The sequence below is a fragment of the Lipophrys pholis genome (genome assembly GCF_963383615.2).
Source record: "Lipophrys pholis genome assembly, chromosome: 14".
Classification (NCBI taxonomy): Eukaryota; Metazoa; Chordata; class Actinopteri; order Blenniiformes; family Blenniidae; genus Lipophrys; species Lipophrys pholis.
The window spans coordinates 8,169,411-8,185,937 of record NC_137633.1 but is presented as its reverse complement, the minus strand read 5'-3'; the positions used below and the strand labels follow the sequence as shown (position 1 = coordinate 8,185,937).

The 16,527-nt window shown below is 41.2% G+C and overlaps 1 protein-coding gene across 1 annotated transcript in view; it reads right to left on the bottom strand.

Annotated features, from left to right (window-relative positions):
- Nucleotides 1-1,073: 1,073 nt before the first annotated feature.
- The window catches only part of lrfn5a (leucine rich repeat and fibronectin type III domain containing 5a), a 124,459-nt gene continuing 109,005 nt past the window's right edge, over nt 1,074-16,527 (bottom strand). The window contains exons 11-12 of the mRNA XM_080479742.1: nt 4,309-4,582; nt 1,074-3,091 (exon numbers count right to left, since the gene is read on the bottom strand). Of these exons, the coding sequence (XP_080335868.1) occupies nt 2,117-3,091; nt 4,309-4,582 (1,249 nt within the window). The 3' untranslated portion in view covers nt 1,074-2,116. The remainder of the gene's footprint in view (nt 3,092-4,308; nt 4,583-16,527) is intronic.

Sequence of the window (16,527 nt, the reverse complement as noted above, 5' to 3'; positions counted from 1 at the left end):
GGAAGCCGGGCGACTTGATTTTAGAAAAATTATGTGCAGCTTGTTACAAGTTTCACTCCTCAAATCCTGGTGAACTTTCTCTGATCTCCTTGAGGAAGGGATCATTTTCTTCCCTCCATACAATAGAAGTAATTCAGACAAACAGAGAGATAATAAATACCAGACCGAGGGTGTATCCTCTCTTTCTCCCTGGAAAGTTGCATCACAAGTTATGAAGTCAGCGTGTTTGTAAAGCGAATTATTCTGCTTTTCTTCCTTGACTCATAAAACCAGAAGGAATGCTTAATGAGTGTGTCAGCGTGTCCGGGCCAACTGCAGCGATACATTTGCGTGCGCCGGCATCAGTGCGCACAAGGCGTGATTTTGCTGGAATGCACATGTGGATAGAACAGCTCGCAAAGTCAACATTACATAACAGGAAAATAAAGACATTCATTTGTGCAGTGTCAATTTAGCAGTGTGGTTTTGTATGAAGCAAATGGGCCGAGGAGGAAACCATTTTTTTTTTTTTTTCCCCCCTTCTCTAAGCAGTCTTTCAAAACTTGACTGAGGGCAAAAGGTTCGAACTCTGCAGCACAACGGGAAAAAATAGTTAATCAACTAATCCTCCAAAATGTCAACAACTCGATCACGCTGTAAAATCACGAAATCAAATTTGCATCTGCACAAATAAAAACAAATGACTGAGCGAAGGGTTGAATAGGAAGACATTCTTTTCATGCTCTTACTTTCACCTGTTGTCAGATGCCTTCCGTGAACTGGAGGGGATGCGGCATCGTTTCCAGCATAAACGAGAAGAGGCAGTTTACGCAAATGCTTTGGTGAGTGGACGTGGCCTCATTTGTCTTTAAGGACCTGTCAGTATGTGGAGCTTTGTTGGATTCCTGCGTGATTCCAAGCACAGTCTAAAGAGAAGCAATTTGCACATATTGAGTGTCGAACATTGAGGAAAGAAAATACAGGAATACATTCGACGTAGCCCGCGGAGAAATAGCTTCATTTGTTGCAACAGTTAAAAATGTTAAAAAGATACCCGTCACATTTCCAGTTTTTGTTTTCTCCCTTTTTATTTTACACAACATAACAACACAGTACATGTTGTCTTTTTCTGTACAGAAGCTTTCTCGGCGCTCATGACCAACAAGGCCATAGTATACCAATGTCAGTGAAAAGCTCACATGGTTCGCATGTTTTTTTTTTTTGTTTGTTTGTTTGTTTGTTTGTTTTTTTTAATTCTTCCTTTTAAAAAATATCAATTTCATAAGAGGTCCCTTAGAGTCTCCATTTCGTTGTTGCTTTTTGTCTCTAAATGTCAAGAAAACGTCTGTACTCCACAGTAGGTAAGAAAGGCTATGTGTGAAATCGCTCTCTTCCTTCACTCGCCAACTCCATCCTGATCCCTCGTTCGTGGAGTCGTGGTCGTCCGAAATCCGATTATCTGTTAGTGAGGGTCTGTTAGTGCAAAAGAAGGCACCGACTGCTGTTCTCTTGCCACGGTATGGATGCGCACACTCTGTGAGCGAGTGAACATTGACAATGGTGTGCTTTTACAGTTTTTCGTTCTGTAATATTTCCCTTTTTGTGGTATTTTTCAGAGAAGGTGAGTGTGAATCGGGAAATGACGTGGCAAGTCCATTGTTTTTTTTGTTTTTTTTTGTGCTATAAAGTGGAACCGACGAGACAACTCGAGGACTCTACGAGACAAGGCAAGTTATCCACTCGCTCAATGACTGACGGCGGCAAAAGAGATGCTGCTGAAGTGAATGGAAAAAACAAAACAAAAACGTAAACCAAGTATTTAACACTGTGAAACACCAGAATGAAAATAATCAAAAAAACAAAAAAAACAAAAACAAACTGGGAACAGGTTGAAAAAGAAAAAGTACACAAACACACACACACACACACACACACACACACACACACACACACACACACACACACACACACACACACACACACACACACACACACACACACACACACACACACAGAGGCTGTTCACGCATACACCTGTAAACAAATTCAAACTATCACTCCCACTGCATACACAAAAAGTTGAAACAATAATTATCAAACATGTTTTGTTTTTTCACACTTGCTGCCTCGTTTCAGTTCAGACTGTGCTTTCTAAGATCCAGTCCGAATCACACCTCCCTTTGTCTGAGTCTCCCTCCCCATCTTTCGGGAGCAGCATCCCGCTCATTGATTGGCTCCTTTTGTTCCTCAATTTCCGCCCTAGTTTGGGCCCACTTTCTCCCTGATGGGTCAAGGAGTGAGTCTTTGCGCCCCCTTCACTGAGTGAGTACCTCCTCCTTGCCCTGCTCCTCCCACCCTCCTCCACAGGGAGAGTCTGGTACTTGGCAGAGACGGAGGCAGATCCGGCACGAGGGGCCCGACGCAGGATGGGAGTCTCTCTGAAGCGGATGGACGGGGCCGGGCTCGGCGTCGTGTAGGGGGTTGAAAAGGGGGACGGGAAAAAGGCGGGGGGCGGAGGAGGCGGGGTCTGGTTAAGGGAAGTGGAGTTGTTTCGGTTGGTGTTGAGGTTCTCCAGCGGCATGGGCACTGAAGAGGAGAGGAGGGCGGAGGAGGCCATGGCGGAGGAGGAGGATGATGATGAAGGGGGGCGAGGGGAGGAGGCAGAGGCGAGGTTCTCGGGCAGGGCCTGGGCGTTGGAGCAGGCCAAACCAGGCTTACCGGGCGCAGGCTTCCGCTTCGGCTTAGAAAGGGAACCGGAGGCTGCAGTGGGCGAAACCAAGCTGGCCTGAGTTACATCTTTACCTGCTTTTTCCTCCATTCCACTTGTGGGGCTTCGGGCTGCCCAAGTCTGGCTGAGAAGGGTCGTCGTCGAGCAGTCAGGCAGAGACGAGTCGGACGATTGAGTCATCAAATCCTTACCCCCACCCATTCCTCCCGCTGCTGCCCCGCTCCTCTTCTTCGTGTCTCCTGAGAGGTCATCTAATCCAATTGAGCCATGTTTCGAAGCACTGGGAGTCACAGAGCATCCCTGCGACTGCTGCCCATTGGTCTGAGAGTGAACATTGGTCATTGACAGTGAAACACCTTTGCCGCCTTCGCCAGGGTTGCACACCTGAGGACAGAGCAAGAGGAAAGCACGAGTGTTGACTTTTAATTGAACATGAGAATCTTTTAAAAGTAAAATTATAAATACACATAAGACATCTTTTTTTTTTTTTTTTTTTTTGTTCTCCCAGAAAACCCAGGTAAAGACCTATATGTGAAATCGCCACAATCTTGTCCTGTATGTGTCTCTGTATTATTCCTTTGTAGGGAGCACCTTCGGTCAGCACTATTAGAAAGATATCTCAGCCCTTGGCTACTCGGGGAGGACTATCATGAAATAAATGCTTAGTACATGTTAGAGAATAATTCTACCGAGGTCAAACGATTTATGAAACACTCATCCTCAATTGGCCAGTAATTTATGCAAGTTTTCTAAATTGCGTACTTCATATTGAGCATAACTATATTTAGGTGCCAAACGGAGAACTATCGTAAAACTTTCTAAATTTCTCTTGCAAATAGTTTGGTCTGGTTGTAATTGGGTGTTTTAGAACAAGTGCAGTTAAATCAGCTGCTAATTACTTGTATAGCTGCAAGAATAACAGTTGTCTTTTCCAGTCTGGTGTCTCCTTATGACTAGGCAGAAAAGAACATGGGCAAGAAAAAAAAAAAAGACATTTTATTGAACACCAATTTACTATAAAAAGAAATCATCAGAAATTAGGCGAATCAGACATTTGTAAATAAAAGAATTGTGACAGACCATGACAGTGTGCAGCAACAAATCAAAACACAACTCACTGTGGACGTCGGACTTTGACAGAAGGTGATTGAAAAGTCAGTAAGTTTCCATGCATATAAGCTTCACAAATCACATTGAAGAGAGTCGTACAAGTTACGCCAAAAGGATTTGATTTATGTCGAGAGAATGTCATGAGGCCACCCTGAGGGAACAACCTCTGGATGTCTTTTTCCAAGCGATCATCTTCTCTTAACAGATTCCGGTTGTCATTAGGTTTTACATTATGGCCTGGCCAAACAGTCTTTGCCAAAACAGAGGCGACGCCAGACTCCGAGATGAAACTTGACATTTAGCCCTTTGGACATGACATCGACTTGGACTGGACATTCACAGAGAGTGGCTGCTTAGTGAGGTCGAGCTACAAATCACAGCCGTATCGGTTGTTCTGACTTGGCATGGTGTGTATATTAAATAACTAATACCTGATAACCTGCTTCCATTTTGTTGTAGAGCTAAATTAAGAGAGACAGACAGAGACCCACCTTGTACCGTATCATCAGGATAATGATGAAAACGAGCACCGAGGCGACTATTATCCCTCCGATGATGATGATCATGGTCCCGCCGAGAAACTGAGACTGCATGAAATGACACCTCATGTACTCGGACTCGGTGGTGAACTGCACACAGCCGACCACTCGCGTGGCCGTCAAAGAGGTGATGACGTCATCGTAGATGGCCAGCACGCAGAGGTCGTACTGGGTCCCCGCCGCAAGGTTATTGACAAGGAAGTTCTTGCTCGATGGGGGTATCATTCTGCATGAGAGAAGCAAGAGAAAGGGGGTAGGATCAATCAATTACCCAGCTTTTAATACCTTTTTCAAGCAATCGATATGAAGGATCTTAAAGGAAAACTGTTCTTGGTGCTCCTATGCAGCTAGCCTTAGGTAATGGTTTCATTGACAAATAAAGCCATGGCTAAAATTAGAAGCTGAAATTAGGCAGAGACGAGGTAACATGACAGGTAGAATAGGCCCTACTAATCCATACGGGTCGACATATAGAGGAAGCTCGTGGAAATTGAGGCGATCAGAAGTTCTCAATGTAGCTCCGAAAACTTTTTCGACGCCCTACCAGTGTTGTGTGTGTGTGTGTGTGTGTGTGTGTGTGTGTGTGTGTGTGTGTGTGTGTGTGTGTGTGTGTGTGTGTGTGTGTGTGTGTGTGTGTGTGTGTGTGTGTGTGTGTGCGTGTGTGTGTGTGTGCGTGTGCGTGTGTTGGAGAGAAAAATAAATAGTGATATTTTCTGAGAATCCTAGGAAGGACAGATTTCTTTTCTTGAGGCGAAGAAAGGCATTTTCTCAAAATTCTGACAAGCACATCAAAGAGATTTTAAGCGAAGAATCTTAGTTTTTAATTTCAATCATCAAGGTCTTCAAAGTGCCGTTGGAAATTATTTTAATTATTGGAGGGGGAGTGTTATCATTGCATTGTTTGTCAAAAAAACTCAACGTGTCAGCTTTTTCATGAGACGACACCTTCCAACTCTCCCATGTCCCTTTTTGGGGAATTTAATTGCTATAATTCTCAATTACACAGCATGGCATGGCAGACATCTCCAGCATGTGAGGAAATATAGCAGCGTGTTTGTTTCTAAAAGCGTGTTACAGCATCCTCTAAAGGAAAAACAAACACAATACAGTAGTGCTAAAAAAAAGAATGCAATGAGGAAACAAAAAAAAAGAAGCTACAAGACAAATATGGAAAAATAGAAATGATAAATGGGTTCAATCCACTGTTAGAATATTTTCATCTCATGGATATTTCAAAAGAGCACAAATGCACTCCGAAGTTGTCCTCTCCTAGAGTATTATTCAACCATGAAAAGGGAGATAGAGGATCGAATGGGGGATTCTTTTTTTTTGGATGAAAACAAAGGTACTTTGCTGCTTTGAGTTAAAGCTGGTTATTTTTCACTAGACCCTTGTCATACCGACTGGGAGGGGAGGGTTTAGCACATTTGCCCTTCGGTTTCCTTAAAAGAGACTTGTCAGCTTTACTGGATACCCTCATTAAATTGCAAATGAAATCCCTCATTAAAGCAAAGAGGGCAGCCAGTTCACAGCTCGTGGTCCTACGAGTGCTGGGACCAGCAGAGGGTTACAGCGGCCAGGTTAAAGCGACTGCTTTAGCGCTGGACTTAAACGAAGGTTAAGGCGACATGTTAAGGTTTAATAGTCGGTATTAAGAGCTCGGGGGATGAATGGAGCAGGAGGGTCCTACTCTGTCTTTAGTGGAACAACAGAACAAGACTGTAAAGAATGTGTGTGGCTTTGTTCTGCCCAAAGGATGACCCCATGAATACGAACAGGACCGTCCGAACGCGAGGTGACCATGAGAGTGCTCGCCAATGATTCACCTGATGTTTTTTTTTTTTTATCTCTATGGTGGTGAACCTTGGCCACATAGACGTGTTCTCTCACACGCACACAGGAAATGCCGTTCTTCATATTAGGGACACAAAGTGACATTGAAGGGAGCAGGTTAATGGTGGGAGCCAATGACAGCGGCACTTACAAGCTCCGATACAAGCAGCCACGTTTGTAAACAGCCGCAGAAAAAGGAAAATTATTAATTTTGCTATTATTGCTGTGGCCTTGAGCGCCATTCGTGTGTGGGGACGCGTGTTTCTGTTGTCCGATGAGCCACAAAAGTATTCACATCTCTGAATAGAGCATGGAAAAATATTTTCTTCACTTTCATTCTTCCTTTCTTTTTTTTTTTAACTATATGTCCAGCACATTCTAGGTTCCTCCTCTATTACTCATTTATGCCATTTGGATTGATTTACCATCAAGGAATACAGTTTAAATTAAAAGACGTACGTCACACTGACTCCACTAGCGCAACCTTTTTTTTGCATCCTGGAGTAAAGTGTTAAGCTTTATGATATTATTTTAGGAATTATTTTATTATGGAAAGTATCAACCTTGAGAGGGGGTACCGAGGTTCCGATCCCGGTTACGGCGTAAACAAGCTAAGTTTTATGGTGCGAGTTGCAATGACTTGCTGTGTCATCCCTTTGAAAAGACAGCAGCTGAATAGACTCATAATTTAAATGCTTGGCAAAGACTAAACAGCATACACATTTTACCTTGAGCCATTAGCATTCCCCGACACCTAAGTAAGTGGTTTCTTAATGTCCTCACATTTGTCACTGTGTGGACCTAATGATGCTGAATCTTTGCCATTCCTGGAAAAAGGAAGTGGTGCTGCTTTGTGTTTGGGATGTAATCCTCATGTGACTGGGAGGAAAATGCAGTAGTTGAGTTTAGCATGTTCATTTATATAAATCATTAATATAAATCTGCATAACTAACTGGGAACATGTAAAAGAACAAGAAAACACAATATTTTGATTAAATAATAAAATAATGATTTAATGCTTCCTTCTAAGTTTATTTAAAAAATTTTTTTTACAGAGAAAATAATAAGTAATTACCCTCACTATATGACTCACTGAGAGTTTTTATTGCTTAGATTTATTTCACTCTAGTCACAAGCAACATTGTGCCAACATTGGGAGTGTTTTTCCCACGGACCTAAATTGAGAAAATAAAAGCGTGCGTGAAAGGCAAAGACCTGAAACTCGCATTCATCTCGCCTGAATAATCATAACAACTCCCTTGTTTAGATTATAATTTGTATTACAGTTCATATCACATAAAAAAAAAAAAAAACTGAATACACTACAATCTCTCTGTTTGGACGCTTTCATCTTGACACATATAAAGACCATTATCTCCTATTCCTCCATCTATAAACTATTCACTTATAAGATATCAGGAGTTGAGTTGGATTCATTAAAGCAATAATTTAATCTGTTATTATATAGTTTTCCGACTAACAGAACACAGAAGGCAGAAGTCAGTTTTCATTGCCAGTCATTCATGATGCATACATCTGACGGAAAAGGCAGGGAATTGACGATGTGTTTGGACGCACGCTGAGATGGCAAAATGCGTTTTTATGCATATTAGCTGGCAGTTTGTGGGTTTTCATGTTTTTCCTCCCATTCTTTCTTGACTGTGAGCTGTTAGCATTGTGAACTCGTCCAAACTGACTCATTCATTGTGGCTAATTTCTTTGTGTCTGGGCTGGATCTTGCTGCCAGCATTTGAAGCCCTACAGTGGGCAGATGATTGCTTTGGCCGAGACTATTACACTAATCTATCTACTCTGCTCTGCCAAGCCCTCAGCCCAGGGCACTTGCATGTATATATATATTTATATTTATATGTATACAAATGTGTGTGTGTGTTGCTGGGTTTCATTACACTTTCATCACACAAGAGAAAATATCTACTTGCTCTATGAGAATGCCTTTGTGTACTTGTGCCCATGTGTGCCTGCAGTATGTATGTGTGAGCTCCATTACAGTAATCTTCCCGTCCCGCGGCTGCCTCCTCTTCCGAGTGGCTGTCACTGTGTCTGGCTCCGTACCAGCATCCATCACTGATAGGACTCTCCACACCGGTAAACCCGAACCCTCACTGGGAGTGCATGTGCACAGGATACAAGTGTGTGCAGGCGTGCATGTTAATCAACTCACTCCGGACCCGGGGAAAAAAAAAACTAGGGTTTCCATTCTGCACTTTTTTTCTGTTTTGGAGACAAATGAATGCCTCCATGAACAGAACAGTGAACTATGATACCAGATTGTTCTATTTCAGGACATTTCACTTGATTAAATACTGGACAAAGCCTACAGGCCACAAACATGCAATATTCCAAGGGAGGGAAGAAAGAAAAAAAATAAAAAATAGGCATTCGTGGCAGTGATTCAACTCACAATACCAGGGCTTCCAGATCGAGCTGGAGCTGTGCGATAAGGGGCTGGGACTTCGAATAATTCAATTGTACTTCTCTGCCTAGCAGCACAGCTCAGTTAGACCATGTGTGACACGCTGGGTGAGCAGCTCCTAGTGTTTTTCAATCATATTCACCGCTCTGGGATGGCTCATTAGTTGTGTATTATGTAGCGTGTTTGCGTTTCATAACGGGAGAAACAATTGTTCAGTTTTGAAGAACGTCTGCTGATCTCAGTTTAATGCCCATGAATTCTGCTGAATCATTACGTTGGGGTATTTAAGAGTTTGGTGGAAATGTCACTAATTAATGTTTCATACTTCTTGCTGAAATGAGACTACAGTGAATGAGAGTTGAGACTTCCAGTCCAATGCAACCTCAGAGTTGTGAGAAATGAAATTTAGAACTGGAATACAGTCAATAAAGAGCTATTTCAAAAGTTACTTGGAAAAGTACTCGCTGGGCCTCTTCTACTCAACACTGGATATTACAGGCACACACACATGGAAGTTGATCACCAACTACACACCCTGAAGATCACATCTGACACATTTGCAAATCACCACACACTATCAATATGGTAAGTTTGTCTTCATGAATATGGAATATTGCCCCTGTGTTTCAGATTGCACAAAGAACTGGGATGCATTTATGCTCACAAATTAATGTACAACATGCACGTGTTGTGTTGTCTTCTGGAGGTTTGACTTTGACATTGGTGAACACAAGCAAACAAACACAGAAACAAATACACTTTGCAGCAGGTCGCTGCAGTGAGAAAAGGTTCCAATGCATGCAAAACCCCACTCATGGCGTTATTCATAGATGACCGCTGATAAAATGCTTTCAACATGCAGTTGAGCACATTTTATCCGTTGTCTTAGTGAACCATTCTAGACAAACCCAAATTATGAGTAAGTTGTTTTTATTTTTATTTTTTTAAAGGTCTCACACAGTAGAGAGACTGATGACTTGAAAAAAATATACATTTATTGCAGTGGTTTGATTAGTCTAACATTAACTATTATTGTATTTAACCACTATACCAACTCCCATTAGAACTGTTAAAAAAAAAAAAAGAAAAAAAAATACAATATAAATTTGCACCGGGGAGGGAGGGGACCAAAATATAGGTCAGAGATATGTAAAAGTAGGTTGTCCAATTATTTTATAAAATGGTATTCAGTGCTTCGAGCAAGAGCCTCCCGTGCTACCACAGTGCAGGCTCGTCTAAACTAAATAGCCTGGAACATGAGAAACTTCGTCAGAAAAGCCGACAAAATAGCACATAGAAGCAATTATGGGTTTTCAAAAACAATTTCTTTACACTGCTCCTCTTTAAACATGAATTATTCTCAACCCCTCACAAGCTTTTCTTTGCCACCTTTTTTTTTTTGTTGTTGTTGCTAATTATACAAGAGTAAAAGTGTTTGCATTATGCAGTCACAATTATCCCCAGACTCAGTTTCTCCAACTATCTTTTTAATTGAGTTAATTTATCTAATAATTAGCCGCACAATCCGACATGACGGGAGAACCCACTGTAAATCACATAAGTACAATCAAACCATTTAAGAATGACCGGTTTCTAAGCACAAACTGAAGTGGATTAATGGTAGTTCAACTCCTGCCCCATTATTGCTGACCTCACAGCTAATGTGGCTTACACAGCAGATGGCACAATGCCATGCTAATAGGTCTCAGTCTCTCTGGCAGAATAAAAAAAAAAAAAAACCATTGCAGAAGCGTGCTTATTATCTCCATTTCACCATGCATAATGCCCCCTGGTACCAGAGCTAATGGTTAACAAGCACCCACACAGCTTGTACTCAGAGGTGGAACAGGGATTCCGAGCTCAGGCCAGGTGGGCTCTGCTAACACCTCTCCTTCCATTTTTATTCATTAAACCCTGTTCAAAGTCAGTTGGAGAGAGAAGAATCTTTGCGGTTGCTGGAAAAGTTAACTACCCGACTAGTGATCTGGCAATGAGTCTGCTCTTTTCTTATTACAGCGGTGGAGTGGGACACTCATGTTACCAGCTTACGGGGTGAAAAGAAAAAGAGAATGACTTTTGCATCAACAAACAGCGTTAAAATTTACTTCTTTAATTACATTCATATCATTACAGTTCCCAAGGAAACACACTGCTGCCTCATTCAAATGCCAGAGTATTTCACTACCATCTACAAACTATAATTAGCCCAATCCTTCGGATTTGCTCTCTCGTAATCATCCCCGCACACCATAATGGTTAAGAAGAATGATAGCTGGAGACATCACTGCTATTGACTTTGTCCGGATCTTTCAAAGCAGAGCAGCTATTGTCAGATTTTCCTCAAATGATGGTCTAATGAATTGCTGCTTCCGACGAGAGAGGACAAAAAAAAAAAAAAGAATGAATAATGGTCTAATGAAACAAATTGGAAAGCTGAAATTAAGTTTAATGAATATCAAATTACTTTTCGGGGAAACATGCCTCGTACGGCAGATGAAACTGCTTCAGCTGCAGTCAGTACACACATTGAAACATGAATCTGAGCAGAAATGGTTTATATTCTACACCTAATGTCAAAGGTGATGCTTGACGCATTCAACCTGGAGAATAAATTTAACGGAGTTCTACAGGGTTGTTCTGCTATTACACCTCACATTATCATAGCTGAGAGGCATTCGACTACAATCAACGTAAACTTTGACAAACCAGGTATTTGCTAAGGCTCCGCATTAATCATTAACGTTTGAATTAATCTAGTGAAGCTCGCACTTATTCTTCAGAGTGACAATGTTGACAGTGACACGCTTAGCAGTGGCATTCATGCTGAACAACTGTTTTTATTCAACCCCCCCAAAAAAAAAAACCTGGAATGGAGGGTGCTTCAACCTGAAAAACCATTTGGTCTTTGTCGTTTGTAGCGGCACTGACTTTAACAAACTGAAGCTCTGGAAATCCAAATGCGTCTGAGGAGCATCAACATTCATCCAGCGAAGATGTGAATGATCTGGTTGGAGCGGGACCCGAACCGTTACTATTTTTAGTAACAACTCCGCTGAGGTACTGAGCACATCGGTACGGGTTCCATTGGGAGGAGCTACGACACAGCCGTCTGCTGACTGGTTCAGTGACGATCGTCACTCTCGAACAAGCCCGCCCACGTTTAAAAAGCTCATTGGCCGCATCAATCCTCCCGCTGTGGTTCGCATGGCCGTTGTAAGCGATGTCAGCAACCGTTTAGATGAAAAAAAAAAAAAACTTATTAGCATCTCGGACAGGAGACATACCGAGGCCTGCCTGGCAAATGTTTTAACCCTTTCAGTCCAGTCTGGATTGTATTTGAAGTGTGGTGGTAGTGACCACCTTCATCTGTGACTCAGCTTATTATGGCCAATGGCAGGTTGGAGGCGTTTGGTGTCTATTCACCCTCACAAATCACAATGACAGTAATCAGATAAATGCACAGTTGTTGTTTGATTAAGACACTTTACATGTTTACATATAAAGTAATGATAAATGAACACCAATGATTTCTTACCAATATAATAAAACAGATGCAAATACTTATTTATGCCACTGATGCCTGGACATGTCCTTCATCCTTTTGAAACTTGAGTAAGGTTAGCGACTATTGTATTTTGTTTTGAAATGATAGTTCGGGACCATAAAATTTACATTTATCAGGTTGTAAAGCGTATCTGTGAACTAAGACATTAGAAAACAGTAAATAATGTCAGAAAACAGCCAGCAGGGGGAAATCTTCTCACTTTTTGACAGGTTAAAAGAAAAAGAGTGTGTGCCTCGTAAGATCTCATTACTGCTGAGCACAAGCAGAGCAGAGTGGATGTCAAAGTGCTGTGCGGCAAATGGTGTCCCAGATGCGGGGAAGATGGTTCAGCACTCTCTGCAGCTCGCTGTGGACCTTCATGTGCCCAGCTCAGCTCCATTCCTCTGCCCCGGCTGAGTCATCTACAGCTGCCTAATGCTCCCATCATACATCCACTCTGCATACTCTTATTCCTGAAATCTGCATTTATTCTAAAACTGAGGTTCTTGCCTTGCTTCTGTAACATGTTTAGTCTTTCCATCTTTTCTAATCTCCCCTTCTCTTATTATTTTACTCCTCCTGACCATCCCCCACTTTCTCACACTATTTATTTTGATATTTTATTCCTCCTTTAACGAACCAACGACGTTTGATGACCTGGCAACAGTTTTTAACTGTATTGCAATTACATATCGAATTATCTGAGTTAAAAAAAGCCGTTTGCATCCATATTAAAGTTATTTAAACACATTTTAAAGGAGAAGCTCTCAAAACTGGATAATTTTCCCAAAGGGCAACATAAAATACTAGTTTTTTTTTGTTGTTGTTGTTTTATTTAAAAAAAAATATCTATGAGTTCACTACATAAGTAGGTTAAATAAGAACTATCTTTTATCATTAACCATCTTTTGTTTCCCCACTGTGAAACAATAATTTTATGAGACAATTGCTCACTCTGGAAGCCAAGGTACTAAACACAACCAATAATGTAAGTAATGGCCAATAACATGGACAAATATGATCATTTTAGATGCAATAAAGTCAATAATAACAGTTATTTTTTAAATATTTGATTCAGAACTTCTCAGTGAAGTTCCCTAGGCCAAATGGATTCAAGCTCTTGTGTGGAACTGAATCAAACCACTGGAACCTTTAAATTGTGTGTTTAATGTGTGAAGTTAGATGAACATAACGGAAGTTGATCAAACCAAATGACTTAAGCTATTTTGGAAGAAACTCTCATACTTTTGTCTCATCCTACATGTGCAAGTTGTTTTCAAATGTTGCACCATTTAAAGGGGGAATAAAGATTTGTGTCCAAAAGTACAACACATTGTTCTGTTATGTATCAAACTTCCTCTGCTGTTCCGCCCAATCCCCAGAGGAACCTCTTGCCTTTTGTTTTATCGATACTCCCCTTTTTTTCTGTTTCCAATCCTCATCACAGAGGCCGTTAACTCTTCACACCCGGCTCCTCCATCTAAATCTCCTTGCTTCACGATCCTCCTCACCACCTTGGCAGCCCCCAGCCACAGCCGCACCCAGACTCCTAGTCTATGTTTAAAACCCCATAGACTACTTATACCAATAACACTGTAGCGCCAGGCACGCTTGTATGTTTATGGCGCTATAAAATCAGAATTGGAACATTAAGACGGGATAGAGTCGAAGGTTTTTCACGCTTTAAGCACAACTGAGCTTGGTGTTACACCTGGGCCGCTGGGACTGTTGGCAAGGATAAAGTGCTTAATGCGATAGAGAAAGACAAAGAGAGGGAGAGTGCGAGCATGCCTTCTATTTTTTCTTTTTTTTTTCTTTTAAAGATTCCTCTCCCTCAAAACCCATCTGCCTCCTGTTGTGTAGTCTCAATAGAAAAAACAAAAAAAACTTGCCACACAATTTGCTTGATGTGGAGCAACCAGCCCCTGTAGCTGGATGGATCTGCTGGAGTGGAAAACTACTACTTAAAGAACAGAGAGGAAGGACGAAAAAAGCAAACAACACAGAGAGCAGATGAGGATTGAGATGGAGCACAGATGGACTTTAAGTGTGTGTCTGCTCTTAAGTAACAGAGGGAAGGTCAAACTAGAGTTTGTGGCTTGAATGGGTAGTGCAGCCATGGGTTTGGCACATATTCTGAAGCCTCTTCCTACTCCAAATTAACAATTTTGTCCAGGGCATGTGTTTTTGGGTCCAAAGAGAAGTTCACAATGTGACTGGTTCCTTTCCAACGCCTAGCTTTGCTCAGCTCTTGGCTATTCTGCCAACGTTCTCTTTCCTCGGGAAAAAGCCCAAATGCTATGATCCCCCAGTAAAACACACAGATTTATTCACTTGTACATGGTGACCTCCAAAACGTGATTATGAGCAAAGGCTTGAACATAAACACTGATCAGTGGAAGAGTCATGACTTGGTGGGTCCAGAGCTTTTAACTTTGTGGTGATTAATGTACATTCGAATATCAAAATTGAAAGCTGTTTGAAAGCTAATGCAGCACATCAACTTTTCGGACCCAGACTGAGATATATAATTTTAAATAGTTTTGTTAAAAAAAAAAAAAAAGTGGAAAATTTACCAGTTAATTCAAAGACACTGTTTTCTTTGCATACATTACTCTTTATTCGATTCTATTGTATATCATGGTTGAAAGTGATTACTGATGGAGGGTCACATCTCTTGTCACTGATCTACCGTTTGCAAAACATTCATGATGTCAGCATTACTGCACATCTGAATTTTGTCAAGTTATCTATAATAATAATAATAATAATAATAATAATAATAATACTAATAATAATACATCTCATGTGTAGAGCCCTTTTTAAAAGACTCAAAGACACTTTACAACATGATTTAATCAATAAGCATAAAACTTGAACCCATTCAACAATGTGGACTAAAATCAATTGTTTGAGGGAAAATGTGTCGCACAGTGTAAGAGCTCAGATATTCACAGTAGAAATCTAAACAATCTGGTTGAGCTGACACAGTTCAGGAAGGAAGAATAGCCCAAGCTTCTGATCAGCAGCTACTGGAAGTGTATTGTTGAGGTTGCTGCTGCCAAATGAGGTTTAACGTGTAATATCATTCAGTGTTGTTTGGTTCAGCTGCATAGTCAATGTTAAATCACTTCAGTGAAGGACTGGATACACATTATGGCAAGTGCAATAAACCCTTTCTCCTCAAAGCAAAAGCAGTAAAAGCAGGAAAAATGGACAATTGTGAGGATTTGAGTTTAACAAAAGGGCCATTGTGTTGGCAAGATGACAGTCGGATCATCATCAAAGCTCCAGGCATTGCGGGAAGCCGACGTGGAAGGTAAGTGGTCAGTATTTTTCAAGAGTCGGCCAAGAATGAAAAGTGGTGAGCCAGTGGGGAGTGCGGCCGGCCTGTGTGGTCCGAATGAACAGACGAGCTGCTGTAGATAAATATATATACTGTATAACAATTTAAACAGCTTTTCATATATCAAGTATGAATATCTATTCATATTATTTTCAGTGAATTACTCTTACTCTAACCTTAAGACTATCAGCCAAACCATTTTAATGAAGTTCATTACAGGGTCCACATGTGACTATGAGCACCTTGTACTTTGTCACTGTTCTGTCGATTGAGGTCGGGGATGGCCGTGAGTTTTACCGTCATCATTGACGCGACATTGCATTGCTCAATAAAACCAGTGAGCCATAAAGGATAGAGACTGCGTGCACAGCCTGGTCTCTTGACGGGTCGTGTGCAAAAGGTCACAGCATCATTTCCTCGACATCAGCCTTCCCGTGACCTGACCCTGAAATAAAATGGCTCACGGCGATGTGTTGGATACAGGTGGTGTCTACGACTCCATTAAGCTCCTTCTTGTTCCCTCAAAGGAGGAAAGAAAGGAGTCAAATGCACAAAGCATTCAGATGAGTCGGATGGATGAGTAGGCACAGGAGGAGAGGGCATTCCATGCCTTATCATAAAAGCTTAACAAACATCTCTTGGTTAATAAATAGCTAAGCATTCAGAATGAAATAGTGTAGTGCGGTGGACTAATAACACGAGTTTACATTAAAATGAGAGTGATCATTCTCAGTCCTGGCTCAGCACTACTCTACTGATGCATTTCTCTTTTGCACAGTGAAGTAGTCTAATGGAAGAAAAAAAAAAGAGGAAAAGGTTATTTCAAGAAACAAAATACTATTTTAGATGAATCTTCAAAAGGGTTCAACAAAATGCGTTGGAAGTAGTTCTGGTTGAAATCCCAGTCATGTTTTTTTTTTTTTTTTTCTCTCTCTCTATAATGCAGTGATTTTAAGCCTGAACCAATTTAACTAAATCTCAAAGACGGAATAGATGAAATCTGACACACC